General features: G+C 41.8%; 1 protein-coding gene across 7 annotated transcripts in view; it reads left to right on the forward strand.

Annotated features, from left to right (window-relative positions):
• Positions 1 to 17,153, forward strand: part of Fryl (FRY like transcription coactivator) — a 228,747-nt gene that overhangs the window by 83,559 nt on the left and 128,035 nt on the right. For 4 of the 7 annotated variants that reach the window (XM_051198377.1, XM_051198379.1, XM_051198378.1 and 1 more), the window contains exon 1: positions 7,086 to 7,420. The exons of 1 other annotated variant lie outside the window; for it this stretch is intronic. In XM_051198377.1, the coding sequence (XP_051054334.1) occupies positions 7,348 to 7,420 (73 nt within the window). In that variant the 5' untranslated portion in view covers positions 7,086 to 7,347. Of the gene's footprint in view, positions 1 to 7,085; positions 7,421 to 17,153 lie in introns of those variants that run through there. 2 more of the 7 variants (XM_051198381.1, XM_051198382.1) reach the window with 1 other exon arrangement.

Consider the following 17,153-nt stretch of genomic DNA (forward strand, 5'->3'; position numbering starts at 1 on the left):
AGATCTTGTATAGTGTTAGTTGGGTATAATGGAAGAGAAGCCAGTCCCTATTATCCCATGAGGCCTGAAGCAGAAGTCTGGAATAAGTTCACGTAACCTTTCCATACTTTGTGTAAGGATTGTGTGTGCATACAGACTTTATTTTGGAATACTTCCAGATTTATAGTAAATATGTATGTATACCCTGTATTCAGTTTTCACTGTTACCACTTTACATCATTATGATCAGTTATTCATAACTTATGAACCAACATTGCTGCAGCATTACTAGCCAAAGTTCCACTTAGCTGTTACTTCCCCTCTTATTCTGTTCAAGATCTAATACCATACCATTGTACATTTACTTGCTGTGTCTCCTTAGGCTCTTTGGAGTACAAGAGTTTTTTTTTTTTTTTTTTTGAGACCAAGCTGGCCTCAAACAGAGATCCACCTGCCTCTTCCTTGTGTGCTGGGATTATAAGCGTGTGCCACCATGCCCAGCTCTTAATTCATCTATGGGTCTGAGTGTTTGCTTACATCATGCAATGGTGTTGATAATATTTGTTAGTTGGATGTTTTGGAGGTCATCCTTTACTTTGGATTTATACCCCCCCCCCTTCCTCTCCCAGGTCTTCACTATTAAGCTATGGTTTTTGTTCTGGGAAGGAAGGATGTGGGGGATGTGTTGGTGACTTTTGTTTATGCTGCAATTGTTTAACTCGGTGAAGCTGTGATTCTTTGCCTGTCTAAAACACCTGATGGTCTAATAAAGAGCTGAATGGCCAATAGTGAGGCAGGAGCAAGGATAGATAGGTGGGGCTGGCCCGCAGGGACGATAAATACAAGGAGAACTGAGGAAGAGAGGAACAATGAGAGAACAAGGAGAAGAGGACATCAGGGGCCGGCCACCGGGCCACCGGGCCACCCAGCCACCGGGCCACCCAGCCACCTGGCCACCCAGCCACCCGGCCATTGAGGAAGAAGGAAAGATATACAGAAGTAAGAAAGATAAAAGCCCAGAGGGAGAAGGCAGGCAGGTTAATTTAAGATAAAAAGGCAAGCTAGAAACAAGCCAAGCTAAAGGCCGGGCATTCAGAAGTAGTAATGAGCCTCCGGATGTGATTTCCGTGGGAGTTGGGTGGTACGCCCCCCCACCCCCAAACCTAAGAAGAGGAAAAATTTACAACATCAAAATGCCTTTCTTATCATGTTCTATGAAGATCAGTCGCTAGGACCATTAGCATTAGTTGTTGATGATAAAAACCTTTGTCCTGGGCCGGGTTTAGAGTCACATACCTTTAATCCCTGCAGAGGGAGGCAGAGGCAGGTGAATCTCTGTGTTCCAGGCCAGCCTGGTCTACAAAGTGAGTTCCAGGATGGCCAGGGATACATAATGAGACCCTGTTTCAAAAAACCAACCAAACAAAAAGCCCCTTGATCTTCTGGATTGACGGGATGTTTTTCAGAATCTTATTCCTGCTCATTTTCTGCCTCATAGTAACTGAGCTGAAACATTAGATGAATTGATGCTCATTAGACATTTACTGCCCAGGGATTATCTAGGCTGGTTTATGTAGGCATCCTAGGCTTGCCATATAATCAAACCTTAGACTCCTAGAACAAACGCAGGTGTTTTACAGGAACCATATTATGTATATGATTTAGGTAAGTGAACCACTCACTATAGTTCAGGAAAACCTAAGCTCTCAGATGTCATCCAAAGCCAGGCTTGCCAGGCATCCACTCAAAGGGGAAGCAGGCAAGCCTCCTCCTTTCTGTACAGTGGAAGATTTTCTCCTCTTCTTCCTATCTATTTGTTCAGTAGCTTGTTTATATCAGTGTCTTAGTCATTTTGTGTTGCTATAATTAAATAGAAATGAAGGTTTTTTTTTGTTCTGACTCTGAAGGCTTGGAAGTTCAAGACCAGAGGCCCCTTGCTGGTAGAGATGCCCCACACAGTCTTAGGGGGAGCAGGGCATCAGGAGTTCAGAATCTTAATTGGAGCCCCACCTCTTGAAACCCTGCAGCCTTGTGGCATTAGGAAGCCACCCACACAGCCTACTTTAGACTTACTTCCCAAAGATTCTGCCTCCCAATACCACAGTCCATTAAGTTCCTATCCTCTTAATACCTTGCAACAGAGATTGGCCTTTACATGTTTGGGTGAGGCCAGTCAGCCAGTAGCAATTAATACTGATTTATACACAACTATTTTATGTTTTGGGTTATATTCCAAAACTCTGGAGCTCCTTAAGTTGGCCCCTTCCTCCTTTGCCTCACCTCCATTTATTTATTTATTTATTTATTTATTTATTTATTTATTTATTTATTTATTGGTGTGTGTGTGTTTGTTTTATAGCTCTTCTTTCCTGACATTGCAGGACATTCTCTGTTTTTCTTGTCCAGCTCTGAAGTCTAACCATGTTTTCTAGGAGCTCTTGCTTCTAAAGTTGGTATTGATGCTTTAAGACATCCAAACATTCATTGTAGAAAAGTTGGGGAATATAGAAAGGATGAAGAAGCTGGTGATACAGACTGATAACATCAACATTTTGTTCTTTAATGAAGTCTCAAAGCAAAGCGGGAGGCCGTTTTTTTTTTTTTTTTTTTTTTCCTTGCAGTGTTTTCCCCCATGTTGCATTTCATGTCTGGTAATTATGTAACAGACCCGAGAACATCTTTCTTCTCAAGCCTTTCAAACTCTTTCCCAAGCTCCAGCAAGGAGGGGAGTCTTCTGAAGAGGCTGGAATCTGTAGGAGCTGTAGAAGTCTAGCCGCTGCAGGATAGTTGACATTTTTGGAGGAAAGCTCATGTGATTTTCACTTTTTTCCATGTGTGCTAACTTTGGACCCCAGTGTTAAGGGTTTTTGAGCTGTTGATGAAGCTCTTACCATAAGGACTGATAGGGATTTGTGAGTTAGTAATTGAGGATTCTCTCAGAACCTGACATTCCATTGGAGAGTGTGATATTTTAACTTAATCCAGACTGCACTAAGCGTCAGGAAACATTTTGTTCAGATCCCCTCCCCCCCTTCCAGACAGCAGTATTCTGTATGTTTTCCTGAGGGTTTTGCTGGTGTTTTGTTGTATGTCGTCTACCTTCTGCTGAAAACTACAAAGCAAAGTCTCTTTTGAAAAGGCATTGGTTTAGTGGGAATCGATTAAAAGGAAGGGGGAACCTACCTTCCAACACCAGGAGGGCAAGACAACTACCATGGTCATCATTTTATTTACTACAGTAGTGGCTTGTGGTGGGAGGATGCCAACAGAAGGACATGGTTTTAACAATGTGAACCTCTGTTTTAACATGTGCTATTTTAAAGAATTCTTTGAGAGTTCCATACAGAATGTTTTGATTGTTTCACACACCCCCCCCCCAATGCCTTCCACATTAACCTCTCCACCACCTTCCAACTTTGTGTCCCTTTTATGTTTGTCTTATTGACCACCCACTGAATTCAACTTGTGCTAACCATACATCATTGGCCACCTACTCTGAGTACAGTGAGCCCACTAGGGGCCACAACCTTAAAGAAAACTGAACTCTTTCTTTCTTGGAAATCATCAACTGTCAATAGCCCCACATTTGGGGAGTGGGGGTTTATGAGGCTGAATTTGATTGGCTGGCCCTTGAGTAGTTCTTCTGTAGGGAACCAGAGTTGCTGTAAACTTGTGAGTGCAATGCTTCCATCATGTCCAGAAGATGCTGTTTTGTTCTGATCCTCTATGATATCCAGCGCTTGCAATGCAATCTTTCCACCCCATCTTCTACAATGGTCCCTGAGCCTTGGGGGGAGGGGTATGCCATAGATGTCCAGTTTGTGACTAGGAACTCTGACACTCATCCGAGAGCTGTACTAATTATATGTGTATGGAAATATGAATTTAGAGGGCAGTCTGATAGGATGTCTATGTAGCAGAATAATAGATTTTTCCCTTGGGCCTATTAGCTCTTCAACTATGGGTTCTTGGCTAGATTTGCAGTACTAGGCTTATGTTTCCTTTTGTAGAGCAGACCTTTAAATCCAATCAGAAAATAGTTGGTTACTCCCATAACATTTGTGCCACTATTGAGCCCACAGGTACATCTTGTCATACCAGTCATTATTATAGTTCACCAGATTCAAGCTGAGTAAGACTGTTAATGACTGTTTTCTCCCAGCTGCACCCTCAGTTCTCTGTAATCTAGCCAGCAAGGAGGAAGCTCACAGATCAATAGCAACTTGATTTCTTCATGTCGTCTGACCAAAGTCAGCAATAGGATCTTAAGACAATGGGAATAGCCTGAAGTGAAACTATGAATCTCTTGCATTCTAAAACATCATTTCCAAAGCCTGAGAAATTCTAGTCTAATGTGTGAGGAGGAGTCTTAAGTAAATGACCTGAATTAGACTCTTCTGCTTTGTCAAGGCTGCACCTTCTGGAAACAATTCCTGTAGCTGTCTTCATGGCAATGATATGAAAATATTCATGTGTATATATAAGTCAGAGGATTCTGAACTTATAAAGTATAAAATGGAAATCCGGCATCTCTGGTAATCTGAAAACCTTACAATAGGCTCTAGGCTATGTTTTGGTTGATGTAATTAATTAGCAGTTTAACAAGAGAGTACTCACTTGAAGAACAATGGCAGTATCATTATTTGTATAATTTAAAAAAAGGATTAGTCATTGAGGGATTAAGAAAGAGATTGAAGCACAGTGGGACTCCTCCATGGCCTTCTAAAAGGATTGCTGGGTGTGGATGTGGGTTTTTTTCCCCCCACCTAATAGTTTGGTGGTTTGGACAATAAAAGCATCAGAAGATGTAGAAAGGAAATACTCCATTAAGTAAATATTGCTATGGTGTTTGTGATGAAGACTTGAAAGAATAATGCTGTTTATTGTGTTCTTTATTCTTTAGAATAAGGTTCGGCTAGAACCAGGCTCTGTATTATTCTGTATATACATGGAGAACCAGCCATTTCACCTGCACTATATTTACAGTGAGCTTCTGATACACACACACACACACACACACACACACACACACACACACTGATGAGTAAAATAGAAACTTCAGTTTCTGTTTTGTTCTTTCATATGTATACAGACAGAATTGAAAAGGAAAAAAATCCATTAGAAAAGGTATGAGAAAATTATCTATTATTTACCCCATTCTCCCTGACCTGAAGTCACCAAACTGACTTTGTGTATGACACTGGCATAGTTCTGAAGGTTTGGTAAGAATGAATCTCACTCACTTTTATGGGGTGTTATATATAGTTATATGTAGTCAAACAGTATTAAGTTGCTTTTAAATCTTGGGTAAGTCCAGCCCAACAGGGATAGCAAGAACATGGCAGAGTATCTAGGATGTTATGTACTAATTTGTCAGATGATGTATTTCAATTCTGCGAATTGGTGTTTAATGGTGTCATTTGTTTGGGTTTAGATCACCATCCCCCACAGAACCTCTCAGCACTCTGATAAGAGAGGATTGTTTAGCAAAGTTACTTTGGAGAATAGTGTAATTAAAAACTAAATGTAAACTGATTTTTGTAAAATATGTAATCTTTTGCAGTATGCTTGTTGTTAAGTACAAGAATGGGATGTGGTAGAAGATTGAGCTTTGGGACTATGGGATGTTGTTTGTTCATTTAACATCTGGATGCTTTGGTGGTTCTTTGAATGAGAAGAAACCCTCCTAGCTGACCTTTAAATGTTTTTATAAAGATGGAAGCAAATGACAGTGATGTAGAGTTGGGGTTTGCGGTTGATCAGCTTTGGCATGTCAGCATGGAATTAGGGTTCTGTGTTGGCATGCCACATGTAGTTGGGGTTCCATGTTGTGTCCTGGTGTGGTGTTGGGTTCCATGTTGGTCAGCCATGTGTCCTGGTGTGGAATTGGGTTTCATGATGGTCAGCCTTTGCACCCTTAGTTTGGATTTTCTGCTTAGGAATCGGAATGGTCCACACTTGTATCAGATTTCGAATTATTCTAAAACCAAAAAGAAACAAAGCAAAATACTCACACAGCTTCAGACATCTGCCCACAATACTATTATCAGTGAATATGTCTTAACGAATGCGATTATCCTCTTTAACTTAGTGGATGGTGTTCATGCATGGAAAGATGTTATTTTGGCTGCTAATACAGTGCCTAGCAATTTAACTGTGAGTGAATTTATTCAGTTATGACTTTGATAATTGCACTTATTCTTTGTGGTACTTAAAGAATGGAATAATGCAGATGGCCCACTACAAATGTATTTCTACATAATGAGGAGGGACACCTCTGAACACATGCCTGCTGACCTCCAAAGATAGAGTAAACCAATTGTGGCGAAATCATTTTTTCTTTTGATATTGGCACAGACTGTTATTTGTTTTGGTTGTACCATGTCTCTGTCATTTTAGAAGATAGTTATGTTTTTGATGGTGTATTTTCATCTGGAAACCTCTTCCATAGAATGGAGTTGTCCATGTGCTTATCTAACCAGTGGATACTTTGGCTGTTCACTGACGTTTTGACTGTCAGGCTTTCATTCTATTTTCATTTTTATTTTACTAAGAATAGAAATCACAGTTTTCAAACAGCCCGTTTACCTGCCAGGTAGCTCTTGAGAATAAGTTGCAGAAAGCAACTTTGTCCTGAGCTGAGTTTCAGAGGCCAGTGGAGGCTCAGCCAGTGTTTATGACATCATCCTTCATTCCATTAGGCAGCATTATCTCCAGCAGGGTAACTGGGTCCATGGACTCTGTCTCATCATAAGCTTGCCGAACAAACCACAGCCGGGTGTGGATCAGTGTGAAGAGAATGTACTATTCAAGTCCCATAGGGAACTGCTACTGATTCCCCACTCCCCTTTTGAGGAGGACACCAGCTATTAAAGAAAGGCATTTAAAGATCTTCTGCTAGATTCTAATTCATTTTTTACAAACTGTGTTTGCAAGGCCCTCTGCGTGTGAGGAAAGTTGGCATCGAAGGGGCAGAGAGCAGCAGCCTGTGTCTGTTTCCTAGCAGCCCCCATGAGCTGAAAGCTCCTCAAACTGGCAATCTGAATGCAAACAGGCCAGGTCTTGTTGGACACATGCAGGTCTGCATAAAGAAAGGTGAGGATGTCCTTCAGGATACTTGTAATAAACTTGTAAGCTTTAATTCAGCTGGGTGCCTCATCTGCATTGAGCAGCCCTTCCACTATAGTTTTGCGTCACCGCGAGACTGCATGGTAATGAAGCCAAGGCACACTGTGGGCCAGAACTCTGCCGCCTGCAAGAGGCAAGGGGACAGCGGCTGGGAGCCAGAGCCACAGAATTGTTGCTGCCGCTGCTGCGGCCACCGCTGCTGCCACCGCCACTGCCGCTCCTGCAGCCAGCCAAGACACAATGTTGAGTCTACAGGATTCTGTGTTTTTTGAAATTAGCATAAAGTCCTTGTTGAAGTCCTGGAGCTGCAGCTGTGAGTAGAGATGCCTGCCTGGAGGGGCGGGGGGTGCTGAGTCTTGAATATTCTCGCCATTCCTTGCATGCCTTCTCTCCAGACCCATCCAGATCCAATCAGAGCCTTGAGAGTGCCCTGGAGAGTGTGCTTTCCACTGGCCATCAGTCAGATGAGAACCTTGAGATGCACATGTGAGTGAGGGCAGTTGTAATTTGGGTAGTTACATTTTCTTTGACATTTGCCAGCCTTGGGTGTGTTGTTAAGTGTGTGATTCCAGCAAAGTTTCTCGGAATCCATCAAAAATGGGGGAAATGACAAGTCAGCTGGGATTCTTGCAGGGTCGTGGGTTCCAGCACCGGTTCCACAGTGCTGTTAGCACAGGGTGAGTGTGTGTAGCAGCATCAGCTGTCTTCAGGCAGCAGGCAGTTTCACCGGGCGGCAGTAACTTTCCGCTACTGTAACTGAAGTTGCAACGCCTGATAGTCATATGTACTTGATTTTTATGAGAAAGAACATTCAGGGGTATATATTCCCAATTCACTCAAGTCAGGAAGCAAGTGCCACTGAGCTATGGCCCTCTCCCTGCGTTCTTCCCTCAAATAAGGATTTGGCAGAAATACTGGTTTCATTTACTATGTATTCAGTGGTTACTTTTGCTGTGAAAAAAAAAAAAATCTCAGAGCACTTAAGATATGATTTATCACCTCTGACTCCTTACTTTGCTGCCATAACAATCCACCATCAACTTAGGAGATCAAACTAATGAATTAAGCAAGCTCCATTCTCATTATCAGCATTGTTTTATGCAAAGAAAATTGAAGCATAGAAAAAGCGTGACTCTCCCAAGGTCATGTGGGTAGCAAAGAGCTGGGGTTACAGAATCCCGTTGATCTGGCATCCAACTGCGATGCTGGTGCCCAAGCGACCTAATGAATCAAACATGAGAGATTAAATTTAAAGGCTTTCTTGCTCAGCTCTTTATGAAAACACTTATTTAATGGAGTTTTGCTTCATAAGCAAATGATATGCAAGTCCAAATGTCGACACGAAGGAGAACCCACGGAGGACAGTCTGAAGGGGTCTTCGTGCCCCAGCTGTCCTGCCTCCGTGGCTGCGTTTCATCGACTTCTGATCTTTAAGTACTTTTTTTCACGTGTAGAATCTGCCTTGCCAGATGGCAGGAAACTCTTAGTTTTAGGAAAATTTTTAGTGAGTAAACATTGTTAAAATATTGGGAGACTCATGATGGTTAATTAACTTAAATATTTTTAGTAGTTAAAAAGAAAGTTAGTCATGGAGAATATACTTTTGTGGAGCTCAATTAGATCAGAGTTAGGAATCTTTCTGTCTTTGCCTCCTCTCCTCACTTATTTATCTATAGTAAGATGAAGATGAAGGCATCATTAGCACACTCATATGGAAGAATGATTTATCATGTCACAGCAGCTTGTCCTAGAAAAACTCTGTGACCATTTTAGTATTTCTACACACCATTGCCTGGACCCTGCAGCCAGCCACAGCCAAGCCTGCTTTAGTCATGTTTTCTGAATCTGAGAGTGAACCCAAAGCAGATGCTTGCAAAGCCTCGGGTTTTAGCTGTGCTGCTAGAAGAGAGATTCAGTGTTCGGGTAACCCATTGCCCTTGGGTGTTCATTGTGCATATCGAATATGTTTTCAGAGTTACAAAGCAATATGTTAATATTGGAAACAAATTGCTACTGTCAGTGTTTAGTAAGGCCCCATTCATGTCCGTCTTAGGTCTGAGAAATGGGTGGGTGCTTTTAATTTCACCAGCATCAGTGTATGTCATCAGAGAAGGGGTGGAGGTATTAAGACTCAGGAGAGGATAGTAGCCGGCTCGCTCTTTCTAGGGATGTTTCCATTACACCAACACTTTTGATTTCATCATCGATGGAGTGTATGCTGTGGGTGGGTCTTTGCTCTCTGTGAGCTTAACATCACATGGCAGTTACATGACAGAAAGCATAACATGACAGTTACAGGGAGGGTTACTCAAGAGGTGACAGGCATACCCCCGTGACTACCAGCTGATGATGGCTGATGAGATGACCTGAGAGAACACAGGCATGGGGGAGGAATGGAGGGAGGAGGTTTTCAGCTATTGTATTGGAGTACTAGAATATTCCATAGGCTCGTAGACAGTGTTGGCATCCAGAACTTTGTGAGCCAGATGCCAAGGGCCAAGGGGTTGGTTAGTAAGCCCCTTTAGTCATGGCCCAGGACTCATCACTCCACCTTCTGAGTTTTCATATTCTCTCCTGACTATGCTAGCATGGACACAGCCTTAATTCAGCACACATATTCCCGGCGGGGGGGGGGGGGAGAGAAAGAGGGGGGAGGGCACGTGGTCACCTGGGTTATCTCCATCATGCCCTTTTTATATCCTGTTTGTAGCTTCCGTTTGCTGCTAAAGGAAACTACCTTCCCTAGTGTCCTTCCCTTCCACACCCCACGCTTTCTGCTCCCCACAGAATGAAGTTTTCCCCTCACTTAGCCTTTGTTCATTTCTCCTGCCTCTTCTCTTGCCATTCTCACCCCACTCTTGGAGTAAGCCACGCCTTTGTGATTGTTTCCTCCACTGCCTACCCACCCCCTGTATACTCCACAGTGCACTCCATCCTGTCTACTTTGCACAGAACACTGAACCTTTATCACCCATCTTGCAGCCTGCCTGCCTGCCTGCCTGCCTGCCTGCCTGCCTGTGCTCACCTTTGAGTGTCATTGATCATTGTCACTCCCTCTTGCCCTTCTCTGCTACTTGATTGTGCCCTCCTCGGGGTATAGATTGGTTGTCTTTTTGTTCTTTGTATACATATTGCTTAGTTAAGCTCTGGGGGATGTATGTCTAGGCACCTAACAGAGCAGATAAAGATGTAGTCGTTTTTGTTGGGCTGAATTAACAAATAGCACAGAAAATAGAAAGGTAAATGTATGGCCCGTTTCCTGTTATCTTATTATTAAATTACATGCTTTGAACACACACATATATATAAGCAGAGCTAATGGACATATTGTATACAAATATGTGTGTATACAATAATAATTAAAGGTGATGAATTTGGGAATGGGAACATGGAGGAGCTTTGGGTGGAAGTGAGTTGATGCAGTGTTCTTGTAGGGTGTTCTCAAAAGACAAAACTATATAAAAAAGAGCAAATGTAAAATACTATATGCTAACACTGCCCCTCAGGGGAGCAAGTCCTAAAGCAAAGTTGTATGAAACCATGCCATGGTGATTTAAAAAGTAACAATTTATTGCATTCCATTTAGTGAGGGTTTTTTTGGGGGGGAAAGAGCAGAGGACAACTTGATTTGTTAGGTAGCTTTTTAAAGAGAACAAAAAAAGGAAGTGAAAAAAATTCCTATTAAATTTGTATTTCTAATGTTGCCCCCCTCATCCTCAAGAATAAAGAAAAAAGAAACATCTCAAGTTTTCCTGACTCACTGAAACCTCACCACAGTGCCTATCATTGATAGCAATAGTCCTTATTTACTTGATGCACTTGCCGGGTTCCTGTTAGGCCAGATGCTACTTCGGGCTCTAATCTCGGGTGCCCATCCTCATACCGGACTGCTTAGCTGGCGGAATGTCCATGCAGCCCTGCTGAAGTCTGATGAGAGCTGAGCCTTTGTCTTTCATTGACAATGAAGCGACATTTGTGTGGCCTAAATTCAGGGTTTTGTCTCTATGCCAACACTTTCAGGCATTGCTCTTTTAAAAAATAAAACAGAGTCAGGGACATTGTGTGAAACCAGTGAGGATGTCACCCTTTAAAGGATGGGTGGGGCCCTCCCCAAACTGATAGGGCCAAGCCAGCTTCCGCCTGTCCCATTATTTGTGGTACTGGTGAAGGTAGCAAATGCATGGACAGTACCTCTTGTGAACGTATTTTTAGAATTCCCCCTGCTTACATAATTTTACATGGCAGCTAGTATTTCAAAGGATTCTGTTTTTATCACAGACAGTAGAAGAGATAAATTGACCCAGTTTAACCATCTTGTAAATTAGAATATGAATTGGATGTGGTGTATTACTGGACTAAATTTGCATAGATTGCTTGGATTGGCACAGTGGAGCACGTCTTAGATAGCTTTTAGTACTCAACTCTGTTGTTCCTGGATTACAGGGAGTCTCCCCCATCCCCGTTTGACTTTCTACATAAATTTGTTAAAATCATAATGGTTTGTGAAGTATAACTTTGCATTGGTTACGGGATTTTGGGCCTGATATCATGTATGGTACGTGTGTGTCTGTGCATGCTTACATGTGTGCATACACTTGTTACATACACACATATTCATAAGCCCCCATTCAATCATGATAGCCTGAAAATAGCCATGTTTTCCTAAGGTGATGCAGTCGTCAGCACTGTCTAATGGCAGAGTATTTCCACCCCCCCTCCCCCAAAGAAACTCTGTACTCATCAATCTACTTTTTGTATTGTTGTTACTCTGGATACTTTGTATAATATCCTCATACACTGTTACAGCATGCGTTGGTGCTTCCTTAGTTTTTATGGCTGAATACATTCTATTGTGTGAATAGTGAATGTACCACATTTTGAATACCCATCCATCAGCTGGCAGATTTCTGATTTTCTTTTCCCTTCTTTAAGGTCCAGAGAGCCTTAAGACACCTTGCCTGCTCTCCACTCCCACATACACACACATACATCCTTTAATCATTCACACTTTCATGAGGGACTTCGCTGGTCCAGTGCTACTTGAGCAAGCCATTCAGGAAAAGCGTAGATGGACAAAAGAGATCAAGTGCGGGAGGCAGGATGGGTTGTGGCTGGCTTTGCTGGAGCATATGGTAGTGGGGAGGAGTAATCGGACCAGGGCTGGAAAGGTAGCTGGAGCTAGACCACATAGGATCTTGAAAACCACCTTTGGGATTTTGGTCTCAAAACTAAATGGGGAAACCATTGATGACAACGGTTGACATCACTTTAATCAAATTCCCATTTGTTTGGAATGGGGAACAGAGAGAGAGGAGAGATGCACTGTATGTAGGGTGTGTTAAAATGCTTTTGTAGTAGGCCACATGTGAGAGGAAGGTTAAACAAACCAACGGGATGTCTTTATTTGACAGATAAATGTATAGTTCTTTTATGGAAGATAACCTTTTAAGTACATTACAGAATGTTAGCTCATTGAGTCATAAATGCAAGAACTGTTGAAGAGGTAGGAACATTAAGTCTTGGTTTAGACGTGGAAGGTGCTGGGCCTAGTTAACAAGGTTCCTCTGAAGCCGTTCTTGTAGGGTAGCTTGCATTTTCATAGCCACCCATTTCAGTGATTTAACTGTTGAGACTGGATGTTGGTTGTAGTGGAGAATAATCAGCCCCTCCCTGCTTACTGTCCAAATGTCCTGTCATCCCGTCTGAGAAATCTGTATTTTAGGAAATGGATCCTTCTGGGTGCGAACTCTTTGTGATGTGTTTCTGATAGCACTGGCTTTAGAACCAAGCCTGCTTTATCCCCTGCCCCCCTTTTTAAAAATATTATTCTAAATCCTTAGATTTAGGCCTACTTCATTTGATGAAATAAGATTGTGTTTTTTAAGAAATATAACTGGTGAATTAACTCTCATTGTGTGTTTGTGTTTTTTTAACCTGCTAAATGTTAGAATAAGAACAGAGTGTAGGAATGAAATACAAAATCGTGAAAGTCTAAAAAATGCCACCATATTCATGGGTGACAGACTCTGCAGAAAGTTCAGTGTGGTGTCCCTGGGAAATTTTGAGTGTCTGCTTCATAAAACATAGTATGCTGTGACGTCCCCTATCTGGGACTTCTGTTAAGGTGGTTTATAGACTGTCATCTATCAGATGCTGGGTCCTTGTATTAAGGTGTGGAGGAGCCTAGGAGAGTCCTGTTCCCTGTCTAGGTGGTTCACCATCAGCCCGAGGGTTCTACAGACTCTGGTGTTGGGATGCATCTTATTGTCTAGGCCAGTGGTTCTCAACATTCCTTATATTGCAGCCCCTTCCCCCCAACTATGAAATTATTTTCATTGCTACTTCATAAATGTAATTTTGCTACCATTATAGAGCATAAGGTAAAATCATCTGTGTTTTCTGATGGCCTTAGGTGACCCCTGTGAAAGGGTTGTTCGACCCCAAAGGGGTCACGACCCACAGGTTGAGAACTGCTGTTCTAGGCTGTGAGCAATTATGCTTGTGTCAGAGCCTCTACTTTTAGATTCTACTGTTTCTTGCTTCACAAGCTTCTTTTGTTAGACTCTTTTCTTGGTCACATCATGCAGATAAGGTGCTTGCTTTACTCTTGATAAAATGGGGGTCCCTCCCCCCAAAAGAACCAAAAACAAAACTAAGCCAGACAACCTGGAAGGAACTGTAAGCCCTACTGAGTTCACCAATGGTCCTTGTCATGACTGAGCCACCTCCCTAGCTGAATGTTACTTGCTTCCTGTTCATGTGCATTCTGCATCTGTTTGCTGAACACAGATCGGTCCCCCTTCCCCCTGCTTTGCTACCTTACTTTGTAGACATCATATTTTGTGTCTTATTATTGTACTTCTCATGGACAGCCCCCCCCCCACACACACATGCCCTTTGTAGACACTGTATTCTGCATCTTATTATTGGACTTCTCATGACCTCCAGCATGGCTGCCTGCTATTCATCCCTTCTGAACCTGTGTGGTGGCACGAGCATTGACAGTTCTTCTGAATGCCTTTGGTGCTGACCACTTAGTCCTTCAAATGTGATGCTAGAGAAGCATCTAACTTAATGTAAGCATGGCCAGTGTCCAGGCTGTTCACACCATTGGCATATGGTACATTGCAGTACTGGTTAAATTCTTGAACTTCTCTTCTAGAAATAACTGTATTTGCATTTTCATCACTGTGGTAAGATGTAACTTTCTAGACATGGTTAGCTAGTCTTTTCCAGGCTTTTTCCCCGTTTGTTGATGTGTAATGTCCCAGGACACTGATTGTTTCACAGAAGTTCTGAATATTTTAGATGTACTGGTTGTTTTTCATTTAGCATGTTATTTCCTAATTATTAAAATTTAGCCACTAGAGAGGGAAAGTTTTTATCCCTTACCTCCAGAAAGAGAACTAAAGAAAAATCCATTTGAATGAATAGGGAAGTCTCTAGAAGCCACATCCTTTTTAAAAATTTATTTATATATTTTTATTTCATGTGCATTGGTGTTTTGCTTGTATGCATGTCTGTGTGACAGTGTCAGATCCCCTTGGAACTGGAGTTAAAACAGTTGTGAGCTGCCATGTGGGTGCTGGGAATTGAACTCAGGACCTGTAAAAGAGTATCCAGTGCTCTTAACTGCTGAGCCATCTCTTATAGTTCCTCAAAGTCAAATTCTAAACCACCAGATCTTTCCTTAGGAAGATAGGGTATTTTACATATGGTCAGAATTCAAAGTAGGAACACATTTAAAATACTTTATAAGCTGTATTTTCAACTGCATAACTAGTACATGATAATTAGTAAAGACCGCTCTATAAATATATTTAAATTTTTATTTTATGTGCATTGGTGTAAAGGTTTCAGATCCTGTGGATCTGCCATGTGGGTGCTGGGAATTGAACCAGGGTCCTCTAGAAAAGCAGCCAGTGCTCTTAATCGCTGAGCCCTCTCTCCAGCCCCAGTAAAGGCCTTCTTAAAGAATGAAAAGATGAATAATAATTTTTAAGATACTTGACTACCAATGTAATAGCAAATGTAGACTCACAATACACGCAGTGACTGAATACCTATTTAAGATGTTTCTTATAAAACTTTGGAACAGGATGTGAATGAGTCATTTTTAATATAAGGAGACAGAATATGATTCTATTATAGTCTTGGGTATGCTCAAAGATAAGGCTATTGGTGTAATTTACACAGCACCGTTGTGTTCAGAACTAGAGCCTCTTGTGGTTGGAATGGAAAGTGTTCTGCCCCCTTCATTTCCTGGGAGGAAGAATTGGAAAAATATGGAGGATTTTATTACCAACTTCTAAACTTAAAAGTTAGCTGGTGGCTGGCAGATGGTTTATTGAGGACAGTAAAAGCATGAGCATGGGTTCTGATCCCCAGAACCCCCAGGCAAGCCAGGGAGGTGGGGCAGCTGCCTGTGATCCCAGCACATACTCCACCACCACATATGTGCACTCCCTCACATGTGAACATATATGCGACACACACACACACACACACACACACACACACACACACACACACACACACCAGGCTAAAAAAAGAGAAACAGGTGAGTGTAACTAGACATAGGAGTTGATAAGTAGACTAGATATAGAATGTACATAAGGCCTAGAGAAAAATTAATAGAGTATGTAATTGAAATCCTGCCCCTTCAAATCACAGATAAATGTTCAAAGCATGAACAATGATTAAAGTGGATAAAACCTTAAAATAGTCAACTCATCAAGACTTCTAACACAAAATAAGACAGCTGTATTCGTCTTGTGTCTTATTTGACTTTATCAGTTTCCATTTTCTGTTCTCCCTGATACAGTGATTTAAATATCCCTGAACTGCCTGGTGGAAATAATTTGTGGTATCACATGGTAGGTTTCTATACTTAAGGAACTTTAGAAACTTATTGATCGAAATTAATTTTAAATACAATCATTATACAGAGTCATTGTGTGTCTTTAGGTTAGCGTAAGGCAGTGGTCCCTTCTTACATTTTTTGGCAGCTTCCAGAAACTTAAGATGCCAGGACCCCAACTCCTATAAGTCTGTTTCTGATTTCAGACATTGCCAGGGATGGCCAGCAGAGCTGGCCTCCTCAAGTCAGGAGGCTTAGCTTTGCCAGATTGCCAAGTATGGCTCTGACACATCTCTCAGAGGTTGGAATAATAATAAATAGTGCAATGGATAGATTCTTTTCAGGGGTTTGCCAGTTTCCTAATTTACTATGAGGAGCGTGCCAAGTGGATGGTAATGCTGGCCTGCGGGTCCCTTGTTATCCTCAAGGAAGCTCATGCAGAGTGAATTCTCATTTGCATGATGAAATGTGCAGGCTGCTGCAGGGCTAGCATGCTCATGGTTCTTGCAGAGTGCTTGCTTGCTCAGCCAGCAGTGTGTGAAGTATTCTAGTTCCTTGCATCTTTCTCATAGTAGCTACAATTATTTGGTTTCTGTTTCAGCTAGTCTGATCTATATACTCCCATATATAGTTAAATCCCATTACTAGGTAGCTTGCATTTCCTGGGTGGTCCTAGGTTTGATCATCCCCCCCCCCCAACACACACACACATTTGTTAGGTTCTTAGGATTGCTTTTGAGTTTTGTCTATCTTCTGCCAGTTTTCTCCATAGTGCTGTCTCTTTCTTGTTACTTTCAAATACACCATTAAACACTTTATATTTTCTGTCATGTATAAGTACTTTTCCAAATTCTTCCTTTCTTGTTTGTGGTACTATTTTCCTTAAATACTTTAAACGGTTTGTGTGGTTATTAAATGAAATTTTAAAGTTGTTTTTATTACATTTTTCATTCTTTAGTATGTGTTGGGATATGTATTTCGTAGTGTAAGTTTTGCTTACAGGAGTTAGACCCTCCCCTTTGCCCTTTGCCCATGTGGGTCCCAGAGGTCAGGCTAGATGGAAAGTGCCTTTGCTTGCTGTGCAATCTTTACTTGCTGGTCCAGATGCAATTTTTAAAAATAAATAAATCTGATTTTTTTTTCTGTCATAGTAAGCAGTCCTATCTTGCCTGAATCACACATGGAA

The sequence above is a fragment of the Phodopus roborovskii genome, unplaced genomic scaffold (assembly GCF_943737965.1).
Source record: "Phodopus roborovskii unplaced genomic scaffold, PHOROB, whole genome shotgun sequence".
Lineage (NCBI taxonomy): Eukaryota > Metazoa > Chordata > Mammalia > Rodentia > Cricetidae > Phodopus > Phodopus roborovskii.